General features: G+C 36.0%; 1 protein-coding gene across 2 annotated transcripts; it reads right to left on the bottom strand.

Annotated features, from left to right (window-relative positions):
- Nucleotides 1-1,835: 1,835 nt before the first annotated feature.
- Plscr5 (phospholipid scramblase family member 5) lies at nt 1,836-25,442 on the bottom strand. 2 transcript variants are annotated; one of them, XM_046431214.2, is made up of 9 exons: nt 24,714-25,442; nt 21,373-21,439; nt 16,164-16,330; nt 11,694-11,736; nt 10,425-10,645; nt 7,966-8,127; nt 5,950-6,111; nt 4,424-4,506; nt 1,836-4,337 (listed from the first exon to the last, which is right to left on the bottom strand). In XM_046431214.2, the coding sequence occupies exons 2-8, from the start codon at nt 21,383-21,385 to the stop codon at nt 4,468-4,470; spliced, it is 807 nt and encodes a 268-aa protein (XP_046287170.1). In that variant the 5' UTR covers nt 21,386-21,439; nt 24,714-25,442; the 3' UTR covers nt 1,836-4,337; nt 4,424-4,467. The 2 variants fall into 2 exon arrangements, with proteins under 2 accessions (XP_046287170.1, XP_046287169.1); XM_046431213.2 differs by having other exon boundaries at nt 21,373-21,561; nt 24,714-25,440.
- Nucleotides 25,443-26,431: the final 989 nt, after the last annotated feature.

Below are 26,431 nucleotides of genomic sequence, written 5' to 3'. Positions count from 1 at the left end.
GCCATCCATTTCCCTGTAAATTCTATGATTTTGTCATTTTTTAATGCAGAGTAATACTCCATTGTGTATAAATGCCACATTTTTTTTAATCCATTCATCTATTGAAGGGCATCTAGGTTGGTTCCACAGTCTTGCTATTGTGAATTGTGCTGCTATGAACATCGATGTAGCAGTGTCCCTGTAGCATGCTCTTTTTAGGTCTTTAGGGAATAGACCGAGAAGGGGAATAGCTGGGTCAAATGGTGGCTCCATTCCCAGCTTTCCAAGAAATCTCCATACTGCTTTCCAAATTGGCTGCACCAATTTGCAGTCCCACCAGCAATGTACAAGTGTATAAGGTCCCATTCTTGTGGTTGTACATGATGTGGAACTACACTGGTTCATATGAAAACATAGGAAAGTGATGTCTGACTCATTCTACTCTTTTCTATTCTCATTCCTCTCCCTTCCGTTTATTCCCTTTTGTCTAATCCAATGAACTTCTATTACCTCCACCCCTTATTGTGTGTTAGCATCTCAGAGGGAAGATTTGCCCTTTGGTTTTTTGGGGACTGGCTTATTTCACTTAGCATGATAGTTTCCATTTCCATCCATTTACCAGCAAGTGCCATAATTTCCTTCTTCTTTATGGCTGAGTAACATTCCATTGTGTATATAAACCACATTTTCTTTAACAGCTATCTCCTGTACTTAACTATCCATGCCATAAGAGCAAAGACTATATTTTTATTTATTTTTTAATCATAGATGGATACAATACCTTTGTTTATTTAATTATTTTTTTTTATGTGGTGCTGAGGATTGAACCCAGTGCCTCACACATGCTAGGCAAGTGCTCTACAACTGAGCCACAATCCCAGCCCCAGCAAAGACTATATTTTTGGGGTGTAGGAAATACTCAACAAATATTTATTAAATCCAGGAGCAACAAGGGGCCAATATAAGAAACCAGAAAGGGATTCACAGAGGATCCACCTCATTCTACAGCAGTATTTCACTGAACCTCAAAGGGTCTTGCTAGGGTCTTGTTTAGTAGAAAAGGGAAGAAACAGAACACTGAAGAGATAGAAAGATATATTTTGTCGCAACACCTGACTCAACCAGTCAGGGTCACTTCAGGTGAACTGGGCTGGCATGAAATAATCACACAGAGACAGAGAAATACCTTTTTCTTTGGGTTCTGTGATGGCTCCTCTGACCTAGCTCCCACAAAGGAGGCAAGGCAGGCAGGAAAGAGAGAGAGCAGGCCTCAAAACTGGGGTCTTATTAGGGGAGGCTGTTCCATGGAATATTCTATCCCCAAAAGGGCAAAGGGGTAGGATTACAAAGGAACAGGTGAGTGTAACTCAATCCCACCGGGTGACGCCTACTCCTGGAGCCACACCTCATTATCCAAGCAGAGGTAAAGCCTAAGTTATTGCGGGGTGCAATAATTGTTCAGAACCCTGTGCATCAGGACTTAAAGGCTTCTGCATCCAGGGCAGCTCCTGACACATTTTAGCCTTTAATGAGGAAGGAGAGGCCCCACAGGACTTAGTTTTTTGTAATGTGCCAACCTGGGAACAATGTACTTCAGGAGGATTTCATCAAATTGAGTCAGCTTGAAAATGAGTCCTATACTCTAAGAAGGAGTTTTATCTTTAGTGAGACTCCATTAGATGTGTGTGTGTTGAATAGTTCTTTCTAATAGTTCCTTTAAGGTTTATTTAAATATATATTTTTTAAACATTTACAAATAGTGTTTTCCTTTCCCCATTCTTTCCATAGAGAAAGTCTTAGCCTTGAAGGTTATGACACCAATCACAAAAATAAAAAAATTAAGGACAAGGAGAAGATAGGACAGCAGAATCATCTTTAAGAAGAAAATGTGCAACACAGAGCAGGGGTGCAGGGCACAGAGGTGGACACAAGTTTGACATTGTCCAGTTTCCTTCATTGCATTTCAATTTTACATCCCACCAGAAACTCAGAGCATGGTACTAAGTCCTTGGAAAGGTTAGAAATGCTCTCAGTCCATTTTTGCTGCTATAGCAGAATACTTGAGGCTGGGTCATTTATAAAGACCAGGAGTTTATTTCTCTCAATTTCTGAGCCTGGAAAGTTCACCATCAAGTCCCAAGGAGGTGCCTGGAAAGGGTCTGGTCTCAGCTTCCAAGATGGTGCTCCCTGGAGGGGAGGATTGCTGCTTCTCACATTGCAGAAAGACAGGAAGGGGCTGGAGGAAATTATCCTGCACTTGAAAGTCTTTTTATTAAGCATTAAATCCACTCATGAAACTAGAACCCTCACGACCTCTTGTTATGGTTACAACAGCAATTAAATTTAACATGGGTTTGGAGGGAGCCAACATTCAAACCATAGCAACGATTGTTCTCCATTTTATTAGTAAATATGCATCAGATTTAAAATGCTATTTCCCTTAGCTTGTTATAAAGGATCATAAATGACACACTTTCTTTGAAATAGACTGAGCTGCCCTTTCCACAACTCTGCAAGGTAACATGAGAACCAGAGAAGATTCCAGAGGACTACAGGTTGAAGGCTGCCCAGCCAGTAAATAGCAGCGCCGGACTGAAGGTGATCGCCATTGCAAATGGAACTTGGGTTCCCTTCCATATCTGTGTTGCTCCCACATGCAGATGACACTGATTCCAGTCACACTGAAATCAGGGATGATATGACTGGGAGAAACGCTGTGTGTTTCTGAAACCTGGTTACTTTTTTGATTAGTATCCATACTATTATGCTCCAGGTAAAGATCTTTTGTGGTTGATGGAGAGGTAATTTATGGTTTCTGCATGCCAACAGCGGGTGTTCATGAAAGGAGTGAAGATGTAAAGAGAGAACAAAGGATGCTCTGGGAGCCAGGTCCGTGGTGCATTCCTGTGATTCCACTGACTTGCAAGGCTAAGGTGGGAGGATCCTGAATTCAAAGCCAGACTGAGAGCATCACAAGACTCTAAGCAACTCAGCAAAATCCTGTTTCTAAATAAAATATAAAGAGGGCTGGGGATGTGGCTCAGTGGTCCAGTGGCCCTGAGTTCAATCTGTGGTACACCCCCCACCGACCTCCCAAAAAAGAATGCTATAGGAAATTAAACCAGAAAACAAGGAAGAGGCTCTCGGTTCCTTTCCATTTTATACAACATAAGGACCTTAACTCAGAACATGGAACAAAATGGATAGTTATGGACCATTTAGGAAAAAAAAATAAACCTGCCACATATATTTCTAGGAGATGACTGCTTCCTAATTTCAAACAATCCTCTTAGTAAGAGATGCTTGGAATTTGTTCCCTGTTCTAACTGGGGAACAACAGTTCTCCAAACATTTTCACACGCGCATGGAAATTTGGGTAGTTGTGTAATTCTAATGTAGAGCCTTGCTTAAAAAAAAATCTGTTCCCTCATTTCAAAAAGGGGAGAAGAATTGTTGTCATTCATAAAAAAGAATTTTCCTCTTGGGTGGGCTTTGGAAATTGTGGACAGTGCAGGTAAATAACTGGGAAAATTCCACAGAATTAAGAAGTGGAAGGTATTGATAAATGGAATATACTTTGCTCTCTAATTTCTACATTTGCCTCATAGGTTTGGCTTTTATTTGTTTGCTTTTTTTAAAAGGCTAGAGTTGTTCATTTTTCATTTTCAAAGATTCAGACCCCACAATTGGCTGAAATTTCCTTGCAAGTAGATAAAATTCCTGTTAGAAAATACTGCCTCTGCTAATTTAGAAATCTATTTTTAGGATTATTTAAAACTCTGGCATGAGTAGATATTTACATAGGCTTTGGTTTGTAAATATGAGCTTCCTTCTGCAATATAACTGTGTCTCTTGCCCCTAGAATTGATTGATACCATCTTTTTCCTCCTCATCTGTAAGCATATTATTTATTCCAACCTGTAACTTTTCCAATATAGAGTAAAAATAGCTCACTACAATAAGAACATTAGCAAACAAAGTCAAAAGGGACTACTTTTGAAAAAAAATATTTTAGACATTCAGTCCTTTTGATTAGTAACTACCCTTAGTACCAGAAAAAACTTCAAAGTATTCTCTAAACATTGAATTTTCATCAGTGATTCTGAAAGCCTTAGTTCTCATCTTTCATGCTTACCATTGCAATAACTTCAAAAGGATAAAAAGAAAGAATGGTAATCTCTCAAAGCAACCTTGTGCTCAGGCCAGTAATTGTGTATTTAGCTGTCATGCATTCACAGCTGGATAATTGCCTCATTAAATTATGTTTTAATAAATATAATAATTAACATTTTGTTACAAAAAAAAGAGAGAAAAATACTCAAACCATTCAGAAATGAAATCCAGAGCCCAAGGGATATCTAGAATAAAATGAAAAAGAATTAGATAGCGTCAAATATAGACATCTTCAAAGGGAAAGAGATCATTCAAATTGCCTTTTACTCACTGAAATATATTCTGCATATTTTATTGTTTTCATCATCTTGCTTGTTATAATCCAGCTAGTGAATGTTCAAAGAACATAAAATCCTACAAATAAATAAACTGGGTATGAGTGAATTTACAAAAGGCAACAATTAGGATCAAGAGTCTGACTTGTAAGCTTTGATTATATAAAGCAATTATATTTCCCAGTGGTGTTCCAGCAACATGTGATTTATCAGTAGGAGGAAAATTGAAAAGTTTTAAGCTTCATGACACTTACATGTTGAATTTTGAGAATATAAATAACTTGGAAACCTCATTTAAATCAGCACTGTGTCTCAGTACAAATTTGATCAAGACAGCAGACTTCAATTGTAGATATTTTAGGTCAGTGTAGGAGATTATGAATTTACGAATTCATAATCTGAGCAAATAATTATGAATTTATTTTGAAATTATGAATCTGAGCAAATAATTTATCTTGGAAAACCGCATAAGAAATTGTTTTGAAACCTACATTGGCCAAAAAAAGTGTGAATGTTTTATAATATTATAATCTTACAAAAAAGTAGTGAATGTCAGCTATTAGTTATTCCCAGTGAATATGTATCTCCATTAGATGCTCTGTCCCTCTCTGTCCCAATTTCTCTGTCCCCATCTCTATCCATCTATTTCTGTGATAAGCTCTGAGTGTCTAGCAGTGATGTCACTACAGTATTCTTCTTAGTTCATGTATTTTCCAAGTGTTCTGGGAAGACTCAGTGCATAGGACTGTCAGCTGTGTACATTAACAGAACCCATAAGATTTAGGATCCTAAAACTGAGGAACAGGAAAATATGGAGAAGAATGTTGGTTTGTTGAAAAATTTTGTGAGTTTTTGTGAGCATGGTAAGTGGTAGTGAAGTGGTAGAGAGAGATGTTCAAGGGGGGTTAGGATCATAAGATAACCAAGCATTTTAGCCCAAGTGCTACTTGACTTATTGGGCCACCAGTCTCCACACATCCAAAAATGGTTTCAAGAATGTTATAAGTTGGAAAGTAAGAATAAGGGCATATCTTTGTTATGATGGCAATTGGAAGCTCTGGATCTCATATGTCCATATTCAGCAAATATAAAGAATTTTAAAAAACTTCACTTTTCTCATTCTGAACAGCACCTAGCTAAGAGCTAAGCAATGGAATTGCTCTGATTCTTACTCAGGATAAATCATGTGACATCTATATTTATATATTGTCAGTTAAAGTGAAAATAAGTAAAAAAAAATCAAAATTGACATTGAAAGGGAAGGAAACTCAGTTTTTGAGAAAAAGACGAGAACCATGTCACAGGGCATAAATCCCTGAGGGCCATTAGGCAGCTGGAGTGGGGCCACCCGGTAGAAATGAAGGCTATTAAATTTAGATTTATGAAGAACATTAGTCCTAAACTACACTTCCTTGTACAAAACACATCCTGTAGGTCAAAACTGTGTAAACTGGGATTAGCTCTGTGGTAATGAACAGGTGAGGAGAAGAAAAATCACTCAAACCCCCAAGATCACACTTACAAAGAGAAAACAAGCACCGATCATGGATGCTTTGACTGTCACATCTAGGTCTGCAGGAACGTGGATGCCAAAGTTGTCCGCATTTGTGAAGACATCATTTACAAATCCTGACCAGTACTTTGAAATCTTCCCAATGGTAAGCTTTTCATTCATGGTTTTCACCTTTGAAAAGACAAGAGCTATCAAATTTGAAGGCAAAAAGAGATGATTGCACATTTTCCAGGATGCTTACTTCATGAGAGATATGAATTAATTTATTCATCATCTCCAAAGATCATTTCATGTTATTCATTCCTTTTATATAAGCACAAGACTGTAATTTTCTAATTTATTCTTCAGAAATCATGCTTCTCTGATAGTTTTCTAATCCAACATCATTTTTTTCCCTTTTTGTATGCAGATGGAGAATATAATAGCAATAAATAATTAAGTCCAGGAAACCACAAGATGGCAGCAGTTCAATTATATGGCCTAAACAGGAAGGTAATTCCTTTAACCATGGTGCAGATTTTAAGCCTGAATACACCACTAAAAAAATACATATTTATTAATGCATATATATATATATATATATATATATACACAAAAAATATGTTTGAGAAAGCTTTAGAAATAATTAAAATAATTTCCACAGAAAATTTGTGAATTTAAATATTTTTATAGTTGATTTTATAATTATTAAAACATTATTACATATTATTAAATTACTTTACACTCTACTCAGATATTTGCTGTCATTCCTTTTTAACCAACCCTAAGTCATATTTTAACTTTACAAAACACTCTAAGCTAATATATATTAAAGGAAATCATAATCTGACACTAAAGACTACCTTGTCAGCTAGAAAGAGTCTACAATTCAACTTTATCAACTATGCATTTCTTTTCCCTGTTTCCCATTCTGACACTGAAAGTTATTTAATATGGTCTTTCGCTTTCCATGTAGTGGTAGAAGTCAGAAAAGAATGAATGTTACCTAGGACATTTCTATACCATCGATACTAAAGCTTATGTTTTACTTCTCCTCAGTTATATTAACCATTTAAAAAGCCACACCAAATCCTTTCAAAATGGGTGGAACTAGCCCATCTCACTTTGCAAATTTTGCAATGTATGAATAATGTTCCTGGAAGTCTGAAAACTGAAAAAATGAATAAAAAAATAAATATACACTTGAAATTAAGCTATCTCCTCTGCCTACAGATATATGTCTAGAGGAATCTGTAAAGATATTTCATTTTGTTACTAACTGAATTTATAATTATCTCTTTTAACATTCAATTATAAAAAACTGAGAGTGGATTACTTTATAATGAAATTTAGCAACTCTTACAATCATAGTTTTTAAATATTTTAATGGAATGCATTTCTGAAATGATATCTAAACTGGGTTATGTGACAATCAGGTCTACAAAGAAGAAGACACATAATTTAGGTGATCTGAACTGTACACATTTGCTTTATACCATGTATGCTTGTAATTCTGTATAAATCTAATTCACCCAAATTAGGATGTACCACTCTCTTTCAAAATCAGAAAACTTGATTATTTAAAAAAAATGTAACTTTATATACAGAAAGCTTGGTGTTCAAAAACTTAGATCAAAAACAATAATGCACTTACTATTTTAAGAAAAGAGATAGAATAGCTAAGTACCCTTTTAGGAAAAGTGTACTTTAGCTTTAGCTTCAAAGCAAAAAAATATATATTTTTTAATATATTTAATAATGATCATCATTATTAATTTTTTATTAAAATTTAAAAAATTAAAAAATGCTTGCAGATGTCATGGTCAGGATGGCATATTTATAGTATTTTTTTTTAATTGTTGAACTAGCATCTGCAACTTTAAGTTATTGTTGGTGTGGAACATATTGATTTATTAGATTTCACTAATATGTTATTTTCTAAATTTATTTCATGGATATTTCATGATTTGAATATTTTAAAAAATAAATAATATTGCAAAAAATCAAGACCTAAGTAAAAAATTTTATTCATTATGTCAATCATACCTCAAAATCCACATCTCCAAAACAGCCACATGTTGCGCAAGGACCAACAATTTTCAAAATATCTTCTTTGTTTGCATTTTGTATTGTGAATTTGGGTTGAAAGGGGTCCCACTTCTGAGCAACATAACCAACTACAGTACCCGGAGGGACTTGGATTTCTAACTGTCAGAAAAGATAAAGATAAAATGAGATTTTTAAAGGTTATTATATTGTAATTACATTCTAATACAAATTTACCTCTAAACAGTATATGCTGTTATGATATCATTTTTTGTATTCTACAAATATTTCTAAATATATGCTTCTAAAGATGTCAACCAGTGTCCCCTCCCCCGCAACATAATGTCTGACCTAGCCCACTGGCTTCATACCTTTCATCTCAGGCAGCTGGTCAAGTATAGCCATTCACCTTGTGGTAACTCACCACTGACTTCCTCTCAGTTGTTGCCACAACACATGTCTATTTGAAGCCTCCTTTACCAATCATTAAATGTTCACAAGTTTTTCCAGCCTCTTTGAGCTTGATTAAAAGAAAATTTCTTTTACAGAGTTACAGTTATTAAACAAACAGTAAGGTTCATGCCTTCCAAAGTGTAATTTGACTCCATTACCCTTTCATATCTATGGAAGTCAAATCAAATTCCTCTGTATGATGATAAGTAAGGGTTCCTTACAAATTTAAATATAATTTTTTGGCTTTGAAGCTAAATCAGCTCTCCATCATCCAATATCCTTTAGACTCTCCTTACTGAATTCACGGTCTTATGTGCACATCTATAGTGTTCTTAGATACAAAGAGGTGAATTTAATAGAATTGCTAAGGATGACATATTTGTTCCGAGATCAATTTTTAAATAATTGGTTGCACTTTTGACCAAGTTAATAAATATTAATGGGTATCAAGATACATTTTATCTTAATTTATGTTCCACTATGCTACTATGTTATAAAATATCAATTATCAGTAAATTTCATGGACACATAATTATTATTATGCAGACTACAACATCTTGGGGCATATTAACCTTCAAAATCCTCATAAAAGATGCAAATTCTCAGGGCTGGGGATATAGCTCAGTTGGTAGAATGCTTACCTCACATGCATAAGGCCCTGGGTTTAATCCCCAGCACCACACACACACACACACACACACACACACAAAAGCAAATTCTTGGGCTCCGTGTATGAGACATCTTATGGTTTAGCCAGGTACTTTTTCATAAATAGAGAAATAATTTCAATAGATGTTGTTAGAAACTTCCCTAAGTAACTGTCTTCTGTTTGAATATTTATTGCCCTTGTACTTATGTAACAGTGTTCCACTTTATGATTGAAATATAGTATTTGCTGCTCTACTACTATGACTTATTTTAAAAACGGACGTTTCTTTCTTTCCCCCCCATTTTCTCTCCCCCTCCCTACTCTCAGGGGAAACAGAATTACCTTTCTTCCCCATCCTAGGAAGAGTTATGTTTCCGTGAGCACACAACCACTACAGGAACAAATTAATTCAGACTTTGGGGATGGCACCAGAAGATCTCAGAAATGACTATCTCCCAAATTAACACAGAGAACATATGGAATGGAGCCCTTGAATCACCTCTTTAAAAACCTCCTGTTCCTCCTAGTGGGGAGAACCACAACCTCTGGAACAGCAGTCCCCTGTTGATTCTCCTTTGCTAGCAAAGTAATAAAACTTTTTTTCCTTTCTCTCAAAACTGTGTCCTTGTTATTGGATTGGCATTGGTCCAAGGACAGAGCTTTTGATAACACTTAGAACAATACTTAGGATACAGGACTTCAACAGAGAATCTGGGGACTGGATCAGGACACTTAGATCAAGCTTGACAAATAACATTCCCTTGGTGTGCGATCATGAACAAGTGCCTCCATTCTGTGAACCCCAGTTTCCTTAACTACAAAAAGTGCAGAGTGAAACTTGTTCACTAGCTCATAGAAATGACATATAAAAGTCAATAAAGTAAGGAAAAGTTTGGTGTCAAGTTAAATTAATATGTCAGTGAAAGTTATTGCTATAGGTCAATTAAATAATGATAAAAAGCTATTGTATTTTATGATTAAATGACTGAATCATTGCCTCTAGACTAATAGCATCATTAGCACCTCCTGAACTTTATTACTCTTGCAGAAGACAAGGGTGCATCTGCCCAGGGTGGAGTGTATAGATGTCACAACAATATATCTAGTACAGAAGTTCAAGAGGTGCATCTCATGTGCATGAGCTGTCTTAACCATTTAACATCATGGAGGCTACCTGTCTTTGGTTGGAAAGGGAAAAATTTAGTGACTCCCCAAATCCTCAAGCTCTTCTGATTCTAAAGAGCAACATACTAATTTAACACTGGAAAGGTTAATTGTTCCACAGCTCCAGACAAATATCATATCACTTAAAGAAACAATGACTAACCTTGAACAAAAGAAAAATTCAGAGACTAACCTCTTGCAGGTAGCAAGGGCACCAACAGCTATTACACCTCAAGGGCCTGTTTACTGTGATCACCTCTCGACCTGAGTTATCTGTGATTCTCAGGGTGCAGGATCTCAGAGTGGAACAGAAAGTACGATTGAAGCAAATGCTTTCTTCCACTGCAAAGTAAATTCTTTGTCCCAAGCCATTTTTAATCTCATATTTGTTAGAAGTCTCAGTGCCAAGTATCACTAATAGAGAAAAAAGTTATTTTATTTTATAAAATAATGTTTAGGTCAGTATCAACCCTTTAAAATAAGTAGAGGTTATTATTCTTTATACAAATCTATTTCTATGCTCTAAAATTTGAGGTCTTATCTATTTATCAAGGTAAAATCTGAGAACAAAGCTATGTAATTAATTAACTGTGATTGCCAAACTATTACTACTCATGCACTTGTCTGCTAAAGAACCAATGCTATCCAGAATCTACTTTTCAAATAATAGCTTCATCATTGTTATGCAAGTTTGGGACAACTTATAGTAATAGTGATGATTGTGTCTAAATCTCTATCTGGTAATACATCTACAACTGTGTTCCATTTAATAATGTATCTCAATTCTGAAACATTTTAGGAATAATATAGACTATTTAGAACAGAAAACACTTAAGTAATTTGAAATCAGTTAGTCATCCTCATACATTTGTGTCCTGAGAAATAATTTGCCTGTTTGGTGAATCACTGAGGAACCGATAAAACCGTGGTGTATTATAATTTTGGTAGATTTTTGTTATTTAGTCTCAACCTTGATTTCCATTTCTGAACCTGTTAAGAAATGTAAATGACTAACATCTTTGGGAATGCTAAAATACATTTTTTTATTTAACATTAAATGTAATGTGAGAATTTGGATAGTAATAGCACCAAAGACTTAGAGTTTTCTATTTGTATTTAAATCATACTAATTCTTTTACTTGGTGCTTTTATTAAGTAAAAGACCAAGTGCTCATTTTGATATAATTCTTCTCTCTATATATTTAACTCTATGGTACAAATTATTATTATTATTATTATTGTTATAGTTGTAGATAGACAAAATATCTTTATTTTATTTGCTTATTTTTTATGTGGTGCTGAGGAGCGAACCCAGGTCTAGGCAAGCCTCACATGTGCTACCCCAGCGTTCTACCTCTGAGATACATCTCCAGCTCAGTTGAACATATTTAGATGTAAAGAAACTTCTGAGAACTAAAATATTTTCAACAATTTTAATAAATGTAGAAGATAATACACTTACTTCCGAGAAGCTCCACCTGCTGGTGTATAATTATCAGGTCTAACTGTGAAAAGATGACAGAAAGGAAACAAAAAGAATTACATCACAATGCTTTGAAAACATCCAGAGAGATTACTATTAATCTCCTTACTACAATACACAAAACAGATGATTGTCATGTTTTCTATTAGAATGGTTGAAAACAGCTCACATTTCATAATTAAGAAGAGGATAAAATGTTTTATATTCACACAAAAATTTTACAGGAACCCTTAAAACTGAAGGAAACAATTGCCAAGAATAGGAAAAGCAACAGTGGTTAATTCTGCTAACTTTCTCTGTCACAATAAATAAAACAAAACAAAAACAAAAGAAAGAGAGAAAGAAAGAGAGAGAGAAAGAAAGAAAAGAAGATAACCTTTGAAAAAATTTCTATTAATCTCTGAATAATAAGACCTAAGATGTTTTAAAACTCAAAGAAATAAAGTGACAATGATGATTTGAATGACTAACCTCTCCCTTCAAACCCTATTCCTCAGTCACAGCTCCTTCCTCTTAGTGATGGAATTAAATTTTAAAAGAAGTTATACTATGAACATCTCTCATTCACTTACCTTTGGGCTACAAAAGAAAAAAAAATAAGAAAGAAAGAAAGAAACCAGTAGATCCCAACAAAATATCTATTAAGCAGAATAAGAGATTTGCTACTGAATAGTGACATAAATTTGTAACATAATTACAATGAGATCAATTTTCACACATAAGCTATCCAAGACAGGTAAGAAATGACATTAAAAAGTATGTAGTGCAAAATGATTTTTTAAGAGAAATAAGAAGAGCTGAGCGAAGTGGCGCATGACTGTAATCCCAGTGGTTTGGGAGGCTGAGGCAGGAGGACTGAAAATTCAAGGCCAGCCTCAGCAACTTAGTGAGTCCCTAAGCAATTTAGCAAGACCTGTCTCAAAATAAAAAGTGAAAAAAGGGCTGGGGATGATGTGACTTGGTGGCAAAGCACCCTTGGGTTCAATGCCCAGTACATACACAAATAAAATAAAATAAAATAAGGATGGAAATTCACTAAGCAAAATTATGAACACTGAAAATACTGATGATCATTTTATTTTCTAATGTTTCACTCTCTATTTCACCTCCAAATTTTCTGCGCTTTATTCTTGCATCACATTAATAAACACTCCAGGAATTGTTGAACCAAGCCAATGATTGATAAAACTTGGTTCTCGATTGAATACCACATACCCAGAAAATTTGAAGCTACATTATCCCCTCATTTGTATATCCTGAGTTGGGGATAAAATCTATACCATTTCCTCTTTTTAAATCTGATTATTGATAAAAGACTACATGTGGACTATTTTTTAAGATTCCCAAAATATTTTTCTCAAAATAATTTTATTCCAAAACCGTATCAACAATTGTGGCAGACAATTTCTTAAAAACTTAGAAAAGTCTTTTGTAGTGTGTTGCATTACATCTGGGAAAATGATGAATCGTGGGAAAAGAAAAGGTGTCAAAAGGGTCTATGTGATTATTTAGCAGTGGATTTGTGCAGAAGTAGCTTAGTGATTGACATCTGTGGGGTCAGGTCTAAGGTGCTTGAGTTTAGGAACTCTGAATGTTGGTGCCATGAGTTGAATTTTAGTCTTGAAAATCTGAAACTATCAATTGAGAGTGACCTCACAATGAAAAGGGAAATTGTACCTCTCTGATGTAGTGGTTGTTACTAATTGGCTACAATGGGGTTAGTGACTGTGCTACATATTTTAACCTAATCTCTGATATAATCTTCACAAAAACTCAGATAGATATTGCTAATTTAATGCATGAGGAAACAGTTCCAGAAAAATTCAGGAAATACCCCAAGATCACAGCGTACATAAGGGGCCACCAGTTTGGACGAGCCTTCGACTTTCACTTTACTGCCATCACTAGACCAAGGGACAAGAGGAAAGAATTCTTAAGGGACACTCTAAAGCTTGCATGCCCTTCCTCTGTGTTTTCCTCACTCTCATACTTACCTCATCCTCTGTAATAAGATTGGATTTGATTTCTCTCTGTGGACAAGCCTCGTGGATTTGAGCATCTTGACTTAGGTTGTTCTTGTAGTTTCCTTTAAATAGCCCTGAGGCACTTATAAACCAAGGTCCAAATGGGCCCTTTCCGTCCTTTTCTATTGGTTGGTGAAATAGAAAGTGTTGCAAACTTTAAACAGATTGAATTATATATTCAGGTGTCAGGGCAAGTAAATTATTCCTTAAGTATGAGAGCTGTAGAAATGAAAACACAATCACAGCCGTGGATATTCAGCTTCAGATGCAATTCTTTTTAAAATATTTTAAATCAAGTTTACAGGTATCATTGATTTCATTTCATATATGTATTTCAAAAATAAATTGCAAATTACGTGTGCCTTTAGTTTACTAGTCTTACCTATAGGTGAGTAAATTGTGATAATTAATTGTCCTTTCACACCACAGAATAAAATGCCATTGACTATTATGAATGCAAATCCAATCTACAAAGCATCCATTAATTTTGTTCTTAGATTTAACTGATGTCTTATGTAAGTATATATGTATGTTTATCTTTGTTTTTGAAAATGATACTCTCAATAGTCATAAGTTTGATTCATAGATAATAAAATAAAAATTAATAATCATTTAACTTTTTAATATATATAAGGATTTTTATTATAGACTTCATTTATTTATCGAAAATGTAATATCACCAAATGTTCATGATCTTGTTTAATACTTATGGATTTTTTAGTTCAAAATTAGCACCTAAAAATTCATTTGTTTTCGTGTGTCTTCCAGATCCATGATGGAACACCTTTGAAATGCTTATTTATTTTTGTATGTGGTTTAAAGTGGATACATGTCTTTTAGTATAAAGTAGGTTATCATTCCCTTTCCATGTAAACGGTTTGATAATTTTGTGGTATATTTTGTTTTCTGAAAAAAGTTTAGCAAAAATCTATTTTTAGGAAATGTTCTACCTTTTAGACTGAAGCCAAAGAGTTCATATGTCTATTCATTGAATTATAAAAAAAAAAAAAAATTGTATTTGTGTCAAGCATCTGGCCCCGGGTGTGTCATCATTCATGGGTGGAAGAAGGATATGCGATGACCATATGTGATCATCAAACCTCAGCCCTCTGGCACTGGTATATCACTTTTATACTTGGCAAAACCTTGTCTGACAACATTCCCAAACAGCTTGCAGCAGTTAATCAACTCTAGTCAGCTATTACAGCTGATCCTTTCTGCAGATGGAAGATGGTAGGTTGGCTTTTCCAGCTCTTTTACACATCTCCCTGAGCTCTCCAGTCTCTGAAGTACATTTGTCTGCCAATGGGTTTCTGGAGGAGGCATCTGCAATTATAAACATTTTCCCAGGAACATATGCTGCATGCAGCTTAAACCCTATCGGGCATAACAGACATCTTTTGTACCTTAAGGGAATTAACACAGAGATTTGATTTTGATAAAAGAGAGAGACTTTATAGTTGAAAGAATGCCAGACAAGCTGAAGATTGCAGCAGATGTGCTGACATCTCAATATTAGTGTGATTCTAATCTTTGATAGGATAAAATGCAAAAGCAATTATACATACACACACACATACATACACATATACATACACAGAGCAATTGCTTTTTTTTGCTATGTAATTTGGATGATGCTCTTTTCAGACTGAGTTATTACAAGGTTTGAATCACTACTTCCTTTCCAATGACCAGAACAGTGACTGTACCTAATAGTAACATGATCTTTTGAGCCATTGGTCTAGAGATGCACAGTATCAGAAGATGATAATGTTAATTTGATGACTTGTTTTCCCTCAGATATTCATCTTCTTTTGGAGATTCAGTTGAAGAGGTTGAATTCTCACTTCTTTGCAGAAGCCCCCAGGTTCTTTGAAGTATAACATTTCTCTCCTTGGTATCCCTGAATATTTTACAAGTTTGTGTTCACCTTGATTTTGTACACAGGCTTGCACTATTTATAAACATTTTGTTTGTTTTGCCTGTTGTAAAATAATGCAGAATGTTTGGGTGAGAGGGACTAGGTTTCATGCTTTTTATATGCCTCGAGTATGGCACATACTCAATAAATATTCTTTAATTAAATGGCGGTAAGTGACTTAAGCATATGAGACAATTCCTTGAGGGTAAATTTCCCAACACCTCGAGCAATGAACATAAGGTAGATAAATGTGCTAAACAGCTCTATCAAAAATACTTAGTGTCATCACTCTGTCAAGTAAATAAGGAAAATAGAAGCAACAATAAAACAAATGTCTTCCAAAATAACTTTAAAATTAATATTTTATAATTTCATGTTTTATAATGTCTTTCTCACATTAGCAAATTATTGGTCAAGATCTTTCAAACTTGGTTAAAAAGCAAGAAATCAAGTTTGTATTAATTTTAAGGGGAAAAATTCATAGAAACAGAAAGATGTAAATACCTGGCTTAAATATTCTAGACCAGGGGGGAGGCAGACTGTTGGCAAGAAGCTGCTTGGTGGAGTGAGACCTGGCCGCCATTCTTGGTTTCCTGGATTAGGGTTTTGCTCTGTGTCTGGAGCTCCAGGAAGAAAACGAGGCAGCCCTCTGCTTTTTGGGGTATGTGCATCTGCAAGAGAATGAAAGTCTCAACACATATTTAATCTTAAGGCCAACTCATTTACTCCATCTTAAAATACGTTACTTCTTAGCTCAGATAATCTCTTGCAGCTCTCGTTTTAGTGGCCTTTCTTTAATTTACACCACTTTTGCCACTAACACTTGACCCCTAAGTCAGAGAAAAAGGAATTTCAGATTTGGAACTTCAAATATGGAGGGATGTTATTTATGTATTTACTATAGGGCATACTATTAATGTATTTATTATACATTATTCTTCATAATATTATGTATAACACCTGAACATGATGCATACAAAAGTCTTTTTTTTTTAATTTTAAAGTATAAATGATAGACTTGCTCCTAGTAGTTGCTCTTTTTCTTCTCATGTAACTACCATTTGGGTGTCTCTGTCATTGGATAGTGAGTCTTTTTTCAAAGACTAAAAGTGTTTTCACTTCTCATCTTTTTCCACAAAGAATCAGAATTTTGCAGGTAGATTTAGCTAGTGCATTGTGTTGTTTTAGATTGGGTGTAGGTGTGGAGCATGACTAACAAAGACTTATTTTCAGAAATGATAGAGGCTATTATGTAAACAAAGTACAGTCAAGCATTGCTCAACAGTGGATTGATGTTCTGAGAAATGTGTCATAAGGCAATTTCATTGTGTGAACACCATAAAGTATAGTTCACAAAGGAAGGTGGCTGAGACATCAGTAGGCAATAATCTCATGGGACCACTGTCCTATTTGTTCATCTAGTTGGCTGCAATTTCATTATGCAATAGGTGCATGTGATTCTGACTGTTCTAAAGACACATGAATGGAAGGGACAAGGAAACTGGTTCTGGATTTATACAAAAGAGAAATTTACAATACCTACTCAAAATTTTTGAAGAAGTGTTATATCTCATTGTGCACATATTAATATTGAAGTAACATATATATCAGTAAAAATACATCACAATGCTGTTAATTAAAAAATGACACCAAACTCATGAAAGTATGTTTATGGGAGGTGTTAAGGTTTGGATGCGATGTGTCACCCCAAAGCTCCTATGCGAATGCAGGAATGTTTGGAGGTAAGCTGATTGGATTATGACAGCTATAAACCAATCCATCCTTCCTAGTGTGAATGGACTAACAGGGTGGTAACTGTAGGCTGGTGGGGTGTGGCTGTAGGAGGTGGGTTGTGGCTGTAGGAGATGGGTCATCTTTCCTGTAGCCCCTGAAATCCCCACTTCCGCTTCCTGATGGTGCCAGGGGCTGAGCAGCTTTCCTCCATTATATCCTTCCACCATGATGTGCACCTCGTCTTGGGCCCAGAGCCACGAAGTTGGTCCCCTTTCTAAATCTGAAACCACAAGCCAAAATAAACTTTTTCTCCCCTAAGTTGTTCTAGTTGAATATTTTTTTCACAGCAATGAAAAGTTGACTAATACAAGAGGCATATTTTTTTCTCTGTCTATTGCATCTCAACTATAATAATAAATTTTAAAAAATGCATTATTTCCTTTGAAGATAATACATTTCCTATCACTAAGAAAACTCAAGTATACCCTGAATGAGCAACTGGATGGGTATTAAAAAATGATGAGGAAATAAAGACACTCGAGGAATGACCTTTTGGATACTGACATAATTTGATTCTAGCAATGACAGGCTCATTAGCATTGGGTGTACATATAATGTTAATGAAGGACAATTGCCAGATGATCCATTTATTTATTGAATGTGAAGGCTGCGGGACGAAATTGGGCTTATTATTCTTAACGTAGGATGGCTAAGTTTGTACAGGTCTTTGACATTTAGAATCTTTACAGGAGATGCTCAACTATTATGACCAAATGGAAAAATGTGTCATTTGACCCCATTGAAATAGAGCTGATGATACTCTAACAGTTTGCTTCTCCCAGAAATCCCATCCTGAACTTCTCTTAGATCTTGGACGGTCAGAAAAGACAAGCTTTCGAACTCCTCTTGCTCTCGGGAAGGGGCCCTGAAATGGGATCCCAAGTGTGAGTCCTACTGGAAGACTATGTAACACTAGTTCAGAATTGGGAGGTGAGGTAAGTGCCAATATAGCAACGGCATCTGGGAAATACTAAAAGGCAATCGACATCCTTTTCCAGTATTAGTGCCAAAAGCACTGCCATCATTAATTTTCAAAAAACACAGAGGCAAAAACATGATGTAGAGAAAACTAGTTCACCATGATAAAATTCAGAGTAGAGGTTCATTTTTGGAATGAACATGGGAACGCAGGGTTATGGTTCTAAACAGAAATTTCAGGGGGTGCCAGAAATGTTGCACATCTTTCTCTTGCTGGTGGTTACAGGCATGCACCTTTATTAAGAAACAACAAAACAACAGGGTGCTGTTTATGGATTTTAATGGTCATATGTTATCTTGCAATTTAAAAAGTACATAAGACCAGGCACGGTGGTGCATGCCTGTAATCCCAGTGGCTTGGGAGGCTGAGACAGGAGGATCGTGGGATCAAAGCCAGCCTCAGTAATGTGAGGCGCTAAGCAACTCAGTGAGACCCTGTCTCTAAATAAAATCAAACTAGGGCTGGGGATGTAGCTCAGCGGTTGAGTGTCCCTGAGTTTAATCCCTGGTACCACACCTCCCAATAAAATAAAAAGTACATAAGATTAATTTCTAACACAATATCTGGAATAAGATTATTAGGATCTATCTCACCCCCCCCCCCCGTTTTTTTAAAGATTGTCAAATTGCTCCAATTTTATCTTGTAAATTGCTGTAACACAGTGCAGTGGGTTATTAAGTGTTGGGCAAATGACTGTACGTTCCTTCCCAAGTTCTCGGGTCTTTAAACTCACAGCAGGTCCTTAAGCATTGGTGCACTTGAAACCCAGAGGATTCAGTGCCCAAAGTCTTTATTCAGGAATGGAATATTGCTGTGTTTCTGTCTCAGACTGTTGAGAGACATCATCATCCTGAGATCACTTGCTTCATTCTCTGAGATATCAGTTTACATGGCAATCACCTCTGGAGGTAGTTTCTCTTCACCAGAGAAACTTGTTCTTTTCTCAAACTTGTTCTCAATTTGAGGACAACTTGTTCTTAAATGTACTTATTTATACTGAACCAGGGTTTCCAGACCTCAGGATTCCTCATGATGTCCTCCAGTTCAGACTGCCCTCTGCTTTAGTAGTGCAGATGGACCTGCTTATGAAATGTCCACCTCACCTGTATTCCCTGGGGGATGCTAACCAACAATATAGGTTCATGGGCCAGAAACCATTATGAAGTTACAAGTAGTGTCTTCACATAAATTTGAAGAAAAATCCTCAAAAAGGGTTTAGATCTATGATGATGACAATCTAGTCATATTATCATCTAGTCAAACAATATTTCTAACTGAAAATATAGCTTTATTGTTACTTCAATTCTTTGAAGAACTATTGGGCCTATTACAGTGTTATAACCACACCGTGTGTTAAATTTTACCAGTAAACTGCAGAAGGGGGGTTCTTTTTCCACTCAAAGTTTTGCCTCTAAGTTTAGTCTTAAGTCCTTATCATTACAGAACATCACTGCTTTTTGGGGGTAGATTAATCACATTTTGATCATAGCATTGCTTTCTAGTCACAAGTTTCTTCAAAGACCCAGACCACCAGATGAAGAAGGAAATCCTTTGAATTTCTATCTGGCTTTGAATTTCTATCTACTCTTTTAAAAAATGTATAACCAGCTTATAAATATTTTACGTATTCTGCAACTCTTTACCTTACAGGCTACCGTGTTGCTGTAACTCTCATAAAGTGATGAAGAGTTTTGGAATAAGTGTTAGTGTTATTATTAAATGAAAGAAAATTCTGATCAAGGTTTTTGCTTGCCTTTAAATATAGACAATGAAGTATGCATGTATTAAAATTCACATTTTGCTGTTTCTTGTATGTATTTTAAAATTGGCCTGTAAGTTTTCCCTCTTTTTCTCAGGGACTGGCCTATATTAAACAGTGAATAAAAATGGAAAGAATAAATTATTTGTTTAATGTTAAATACTGTCTGAACTGTGCTTTCAGAAAGGAAGTATGGATATTTTAATAGTTCATTAATTGAATTTAGGATATTATAAACTTTCGGACTTATTTTAAATAGGTTTAAAAGTTTCCACCAATTATACAAATCATAATTCTTTATGCTAAAGCCTTTTAGCCTTGAGTTTAAATGTTTGTTCTGACAATGGAACAAAGGCATGTTACAGTTTCATTTTTATACAATTACACAAGTGCTTTCTGGGAAATTGCAACTTATTTCCCTGGAGGGGGAAAAACCCACATATTTTGAGAACTTAAGAAAACACTAACAGCATTTCTATAGTTTTAAGGATATAATAAAAAATTTACCAGACCCTTGTCTCCAAAGTCCCTAATTGATTCCCTTGCTTAAATTAAATATTTTAGATTCTTTTAAATTAATTTATTATCAAAGAAATTGTGAAAATTTTTAAATTCATAAACCAGAAGAAATATTCATTTGTGGTTAATCAAATTTAGTCTAGCAATTACACATTCTTAATTTTCTTCCCTGAATACTGCATAGTCTTGTGTTCTTCGTATAAATACTTTATCACATAGTTTGCATAACAAATGGGAAATTAAAAATTATTGAATTGTACTTAAAAGCCTTCTCACTAAGATGCGAAAAATTTTCTTCAGATCCCTTTAAATTCAGAACTTCATCTTTTCCTTAGGTTTGACATTCAATTTTCTCGTTCTCAATTTTTGGTATGAAGCTTTCTTCTTTTTCTAAATTTGCTATTTAAATTCATGAAAGCAAACATGTTTTTTTACATTTGAATTTTTACATTCTATGAGATAAAGTGTGTGAGTGCAAGTGTGTGTGTGTGTGTGTGTGTTAATGCTGTGTACTCCTTTAAGTAAAAAATTTTAAAATGAGAAACTCAAAAGCAACAAATAGCAGCCCACAATGTATCAGTCTTGCTGAGTGTAACACCTCAATAACTGTGTTTTTAGTCATTTGGAAGGATAATTCATTAGCTGGCTATATTTACTCTTACCTTTAGAGGCCATGAAGTTGTCTGAGTCACTTCTTCAAAAACAGCCAGGTTAAAATGAAAGGCTTTTCTTGTTGCAGCAAGGAGAGAAAACAGCATGCATAAAACTTCAGAAGGTGTCTGTCTCCCTTCTGTCAGCTTACAAATAACGGGAAGGGAGAGCCTCGCTGTTTCTAGACTGCTTGATTTTATCTGTTTGGACAACAGGGGGAGACGAATCTGTCACCAAAGGTGATCACTACTCAGAAACCATCATACAACTAGGTATCTGAAGAAAATACTCAAAATTAATAAAAGTCAGACAGGAAGGCATATGACATTTATCTTAAGAGTCTAATTTCCACTTAGTTGTTTTGTATGTTTTGAAATGTTCACATTTTGTTACATGTTACAAAACAAAACAAAACAAAAACACTGATATGCTCTGGGTAGCATCTGGGAAAATGGAGCAGGATGTAAGCCTACAGGTGGGGTCAGAACAAGGACCAGATGAGCCAGTTTTAGGAATACTTCACTAGGTTTATGGTTCTTCTGCCTCCGATTTTATGTGTTCCTAAAAATTACGCACACAACATAAATACATATTTATTTATACATATACACAGGTACATATGCAAATATGTATGAAGTGAGAGAAATTTGTTTCTCTTTTTTATATTTATTTTTTAGGTTTACATAATACCTTTATTTTGTTTATTTATTTATTTTTATGTGGTGTTGAGGATTGAACCCAGGGCCTGGAAGGTGCTAGGAGAGCACTCTACTGCTGAGCCACAACCCCAGCCTAGAAATTTATTCCTTAATTTATATAAATGTTATTTTAAATGGCATCTGAAGCACATTTTATTCACTTAAAATTATGTTTTTTTAAAAATTCATCACAATGTATACAATTCCATTAAAACACTGTGGTTATTCCATTTTATGAAACTAATGAACACAAGCTGTGTCATTGTCCTTTATGGACAGTGATGTAGTTTCCATGGTGGAAGCCATGGTTGTCATGCACATGAGGACTTGTGTTTTGGAGCTCTAAGTGGAAGATCGAAATTGCCGGTTTATGGGATATGAAGTTCTTCATCTCTAGTAAAAACCACTAAGTTGATCGTCAATGTACTTGTCCCAACTTACATTACCAAGAGTACTGGAGGAGAGCTCTCATTTCCACATCCCCCTCCAGTACAGGCTTGGTCAGTGTAATGGGGAATTAATTGGAAGGCTCCTAAATATTAATATATGAGAAGGCAGCATCCAGAGATCTTGCTGCATTAATCTGAGTAATACAAACACCTATGTGTGTATTATTGCTTTCATGTGTCCTATCACACCGTGTCATGTAACAATAATTAATAACAAATTGTATGAATAGCCAGTTATGAAAGTGACCGCTGGAGGTGGAGCATGGTATGCAAATGAACTATATTTCAGGTGTCTTTCATTCAGAGATATCAAAGGAATGGTCTACTAAAATAAGAGTCCAGCAATAATTTTCCATCATGCAACACCTAAGACATGCATCTCTATGCATAAGTCTGGCCCCTGGATTTACACTTTCCTGTAGTAAAATTCTTTGTGAATGAGATAAGTTAGGAGTAAATAAACACAGGAAGCAAGAAAAGCAAATACGGGAAAAATAGCATTATTTTAGGTGTTTTTCCTGATTTATACTACTCTATTAAATATGAAAAATCCAATCCTTTAATGTAAACGGATGTGTTTTTCCTCTGGGGAAATGTAACTTCTTTTATTCCATTAACTTTTTTGGGGGAGAGTACCAGGGATTAAGCTCAGGGACACTCCACCACTGAGCAGCATCCCCAGCCCTATTTTGTATTTTATTTAGAAACAGGGTCCCGGAGAATTGCTTAATGCCTTGCTTTGAACTCATTATCCTCCTGTCTCAGCCTCCTGAGCAGCAGTTGGGATTACAGGCTTGAGCCACTGCTACCAGCTCCATTAACTATTTATTCACCCTGAGGAATAAACTTTGTATCAAAGTGCATTTCTCTCTCTCTCTCTCTCTCTCTCTCTCTCTTTTGGTGCTGGGGATTGAATTTATGGCCTTGTGCATGTGAGGCCAGCACTCTACCAACTGAGTTATATCAGAGGGCATTTCTTTTCTATCTTATTCAAACCTGCTCCTTTGATACAGTGCTTCATTCATTTGTTCATTTATTAGCTTTTCAGTATATCCCTAGAACTCTGAGTTGCAAAGGCCTGGCTCTCACTCTCGGAAATTGTGCCCAAGTGGAGCGGCAAAGCACAGGGATCAATATTCTACTTATTTTTGAAAAAATTGTGAGTCACTTTCTCACTAAAAATGAAATGACAGAACTCATCCCCTCTCTGAAAAGAAAATATAATTAGAATCAATAATGTGCCATTTGAATTAGCAATTCAATGTCTCACATGTGCACATTAAACCTCCCTGTTTCTTTAAAGCAGGGAAGGAATAGCTCTTGAGATATCTGTGCTTGAGGACTAGGAGAGGGGGATCACCTTTTTTGGTTAAGAAAGGGATTTCACATTATCTTTTTTTCGGCCTACATAAAAAAAGGCACTGATCCAAAGAATCAGGAATAAAGGAAAAGGATCCTAGATACACAGTAGAGTTTATCTGAAAACAAGGGAGACATGGTTGTGAAGCAAATCTCTCTGGAGGGTCCCTCTTCACCAGTTGGAAAAGACTCTTATTTTGAAATTTTGTGTATGAAGACTTTACAGAAAAATGTATTCCATAATTAAGATTTTTAGGCCCACGGCTGGAGTAAAATTTTAGCTGGTTCATAGAAGTTCTTTTCAACTATATATTTTCTTTAAGAAGACTAAGTTGAATAGTTTTCTTTGAAATGATCAGTCTCTATAGCATCTTTGTCATGGGGTGTCCACCAGGTCTGTTGTGCTCAATTCCAACATTGAATAGTTCCTAAGGTTCTTTTCCTGTAAAGAGTCCAAATGAAATGGGAGTATTCTGAGAATTCCTGGCTTAGGCAAACATTGGAGGATATGTTACAGAGGAAGAGACAGAAATTACTAGCAGGAAACTGTACTCTGCAGACATGAGACCAATCAGCAATTATTTGTCTACCCATTCTTCAGGGTGTAGGCTAATGTGTGTGTTTAATAGATAAAGGCAAGGTTGAAAGAAGAGAGAGAGAGAGAGAGAGAGAGAGAGAGAGAGAGAGAGAGAGAGAGAGAGAGAGAATGAATTGGTAGCTGGTGGATGGAAAGGCAGAGCTGAGAGTACGTTTAACAATCTTCAGAGACTCCTGTAATCCCCAACAGGAACTGCTTTATCATTGTGAAAAGCTCTCTATTTCTACCGTTATTTAAATTAGATTTACCTTGTGCCTTGCTCAGTGTGGTCACTTTGTCCTTCCAACATCTGTCTGCCTTTTCAGATGTCACCAAAACACTGCACCGGGCACGTCAGCAGCTGCAGCCTCCCGCGCAGCCCTGCACACGGCTGGCTGCCTCCTTGGACGGCCGTCGCAGTTCCCTGGCAGCCTGCGCGCTCCAGTCGTTTGCTGCAGCACATTTTCTTCACAAGTCCAGCATTGAAATAAGCTTCCCTGAGCTGGGATCCCCAAGCGCACAGTTCCCAAGGAACTGAGAGAATTGTTGAGATAAATATACCTTAAACATATAGGCGAAACACTTTTGAGTTGATTCCTGTTGAAGAGCGCAGCGGAGGTTTACTTGGGTTGGGGTCGATAGGCTAAGTCGTTGAGAAAACGCTGCCACGTTCAAGGTCGTGCTTTGGTAAGCAGAGGTTAAAACAGTGGAAAGAATCCTATATAATCTGGAGAATGATACTTACCGAATGGGAAGCTCAAGTCTGGTGGAAAAGCAAGGTCAGCCGTTGCTATCTGTGCATGTTCTTTTTCTTCTTGCTGTTATCTAGTGGAGGTACCTTCTTTAATACAGGTACTGATGCCTTACCTGCTTTCACGAAGTGCTCACTGCACACTGATGCTGGAGATGCCACAAGCGGCATTGGCTCTGACTTAGTTTTCCACCCTTAATTATTTTACTTATTAGCAAATCTCTCTCTCTCTCTCTCTCTCTCTCTCTCTCTCTCACACACACACACACACACACACACACAGACACACACACACCACTATACCTTTAAGGTGGCTAGAAATATGGGCTGTTACAATTTTTTAAAAATTTATTTTAATTAGGTATATATGACAGCAGAATGCATTTTGGTTCATTGTACCCAACTGCAGCAGTTTTATTTTTTTCTTTATATTTCAACTTTACATTTCTCTCCTTGTACACCATGTAGAGTTGCAACATAGGAGCAGTCATACACTTACCTAGGGTAATGATGTCCATCTCATTCCACCATCTTTCCTGCACCGGGTGCACCCTCCCTCTCCTCCTTCCACTTTGCTGTTACAACTTTTCAATAGCGCATTATTAAAGTTGTTCTTTGCAGAAATAAAATGTGACCAAACGGGCATGGCAAAAACCTCAGATTTGTACCTAACTACAGATACAAAGATATGTAAAATTAACTCCGGATTTGTATTCCCCCTCTACTTATTGACACATACAACTGAGATGAATTTTCTGATGTGTCACCTGGACCTATTCCTGTTTAGAGGTATCCACTCAATGTCAATTCAAAAGCATCCATTGGCTCTCTCCCATTTGCCAAGCACTGTACTGTGTTCTCGGGCTGAGAAGAGAAAAAAGAAAGGGGAAGGACAGTTCAGGTGAGAAACAGCTGGGTAAACACATCCAAGGTGAAGCATAGTGTGTAAACCGTCCCATAAAGTATGTATCCTGTAAAGATGAGGACATTAATGACTCCTGCTAGTACTGGAGCATGGAGGATGATTAGAATGTGGAATTTTGCAAGCTATTTTTGAAAGGGAGGAAATCTATTTGCAAGGTGAAGAAAAGAAAGAACAGTCTTTCAGGCTGAATGAGCAGCGTGGCTGAGAGAAAGCATGAGCCTGTAGTTGGCTTGTTGTATAAAGTGTAATATATTCCCCCAAAGATGCAGGTAAACACATTTAAAATATGTTAATTTCTCAAATGTCATTGT

Source organism: Marmota monax, unplaced genomic scaffold, assembly GCF_021218885.2.
Source record: "Marmota monax isolate L192 unplaced genomic scaffold, Marmota_monax_Labrador192_F-V1.1 WCK01_AAM20220418_F8-fsc00022, whole genome shotgun sequence".
Taxonomy (NCBI): Eukaryota; Metazoa; Chordata; class Mammalia; order Rodentia; family Sciuridae; genus Marmota; species Marmota monax.
Note: the sequence above shows the minus strand (reverse complement) of the source record. Positions and strands in the feature narration are given on the sequence as shown.

Excerpts from the sequence above, each read along its gene's own strand:
- Plscr5 (XM_046431214.2), bottom strand. Across the intron at positions 10,646-11,693 it reads GCAGGTGGAGCTTCTCGGAA|TGATACTTGGCACTGAGACT; the intron begins GTAAGTGTATTA and ends TTTCTCTATTAG. Across the intron at positions 4,507-5,949 it reads TCGGTGCTTGTTTTCTCTTT|GATTTTATGTTCTTTGAACA; the intron begins GTAAGTGTGATC and ends ATTTATTTGTAG.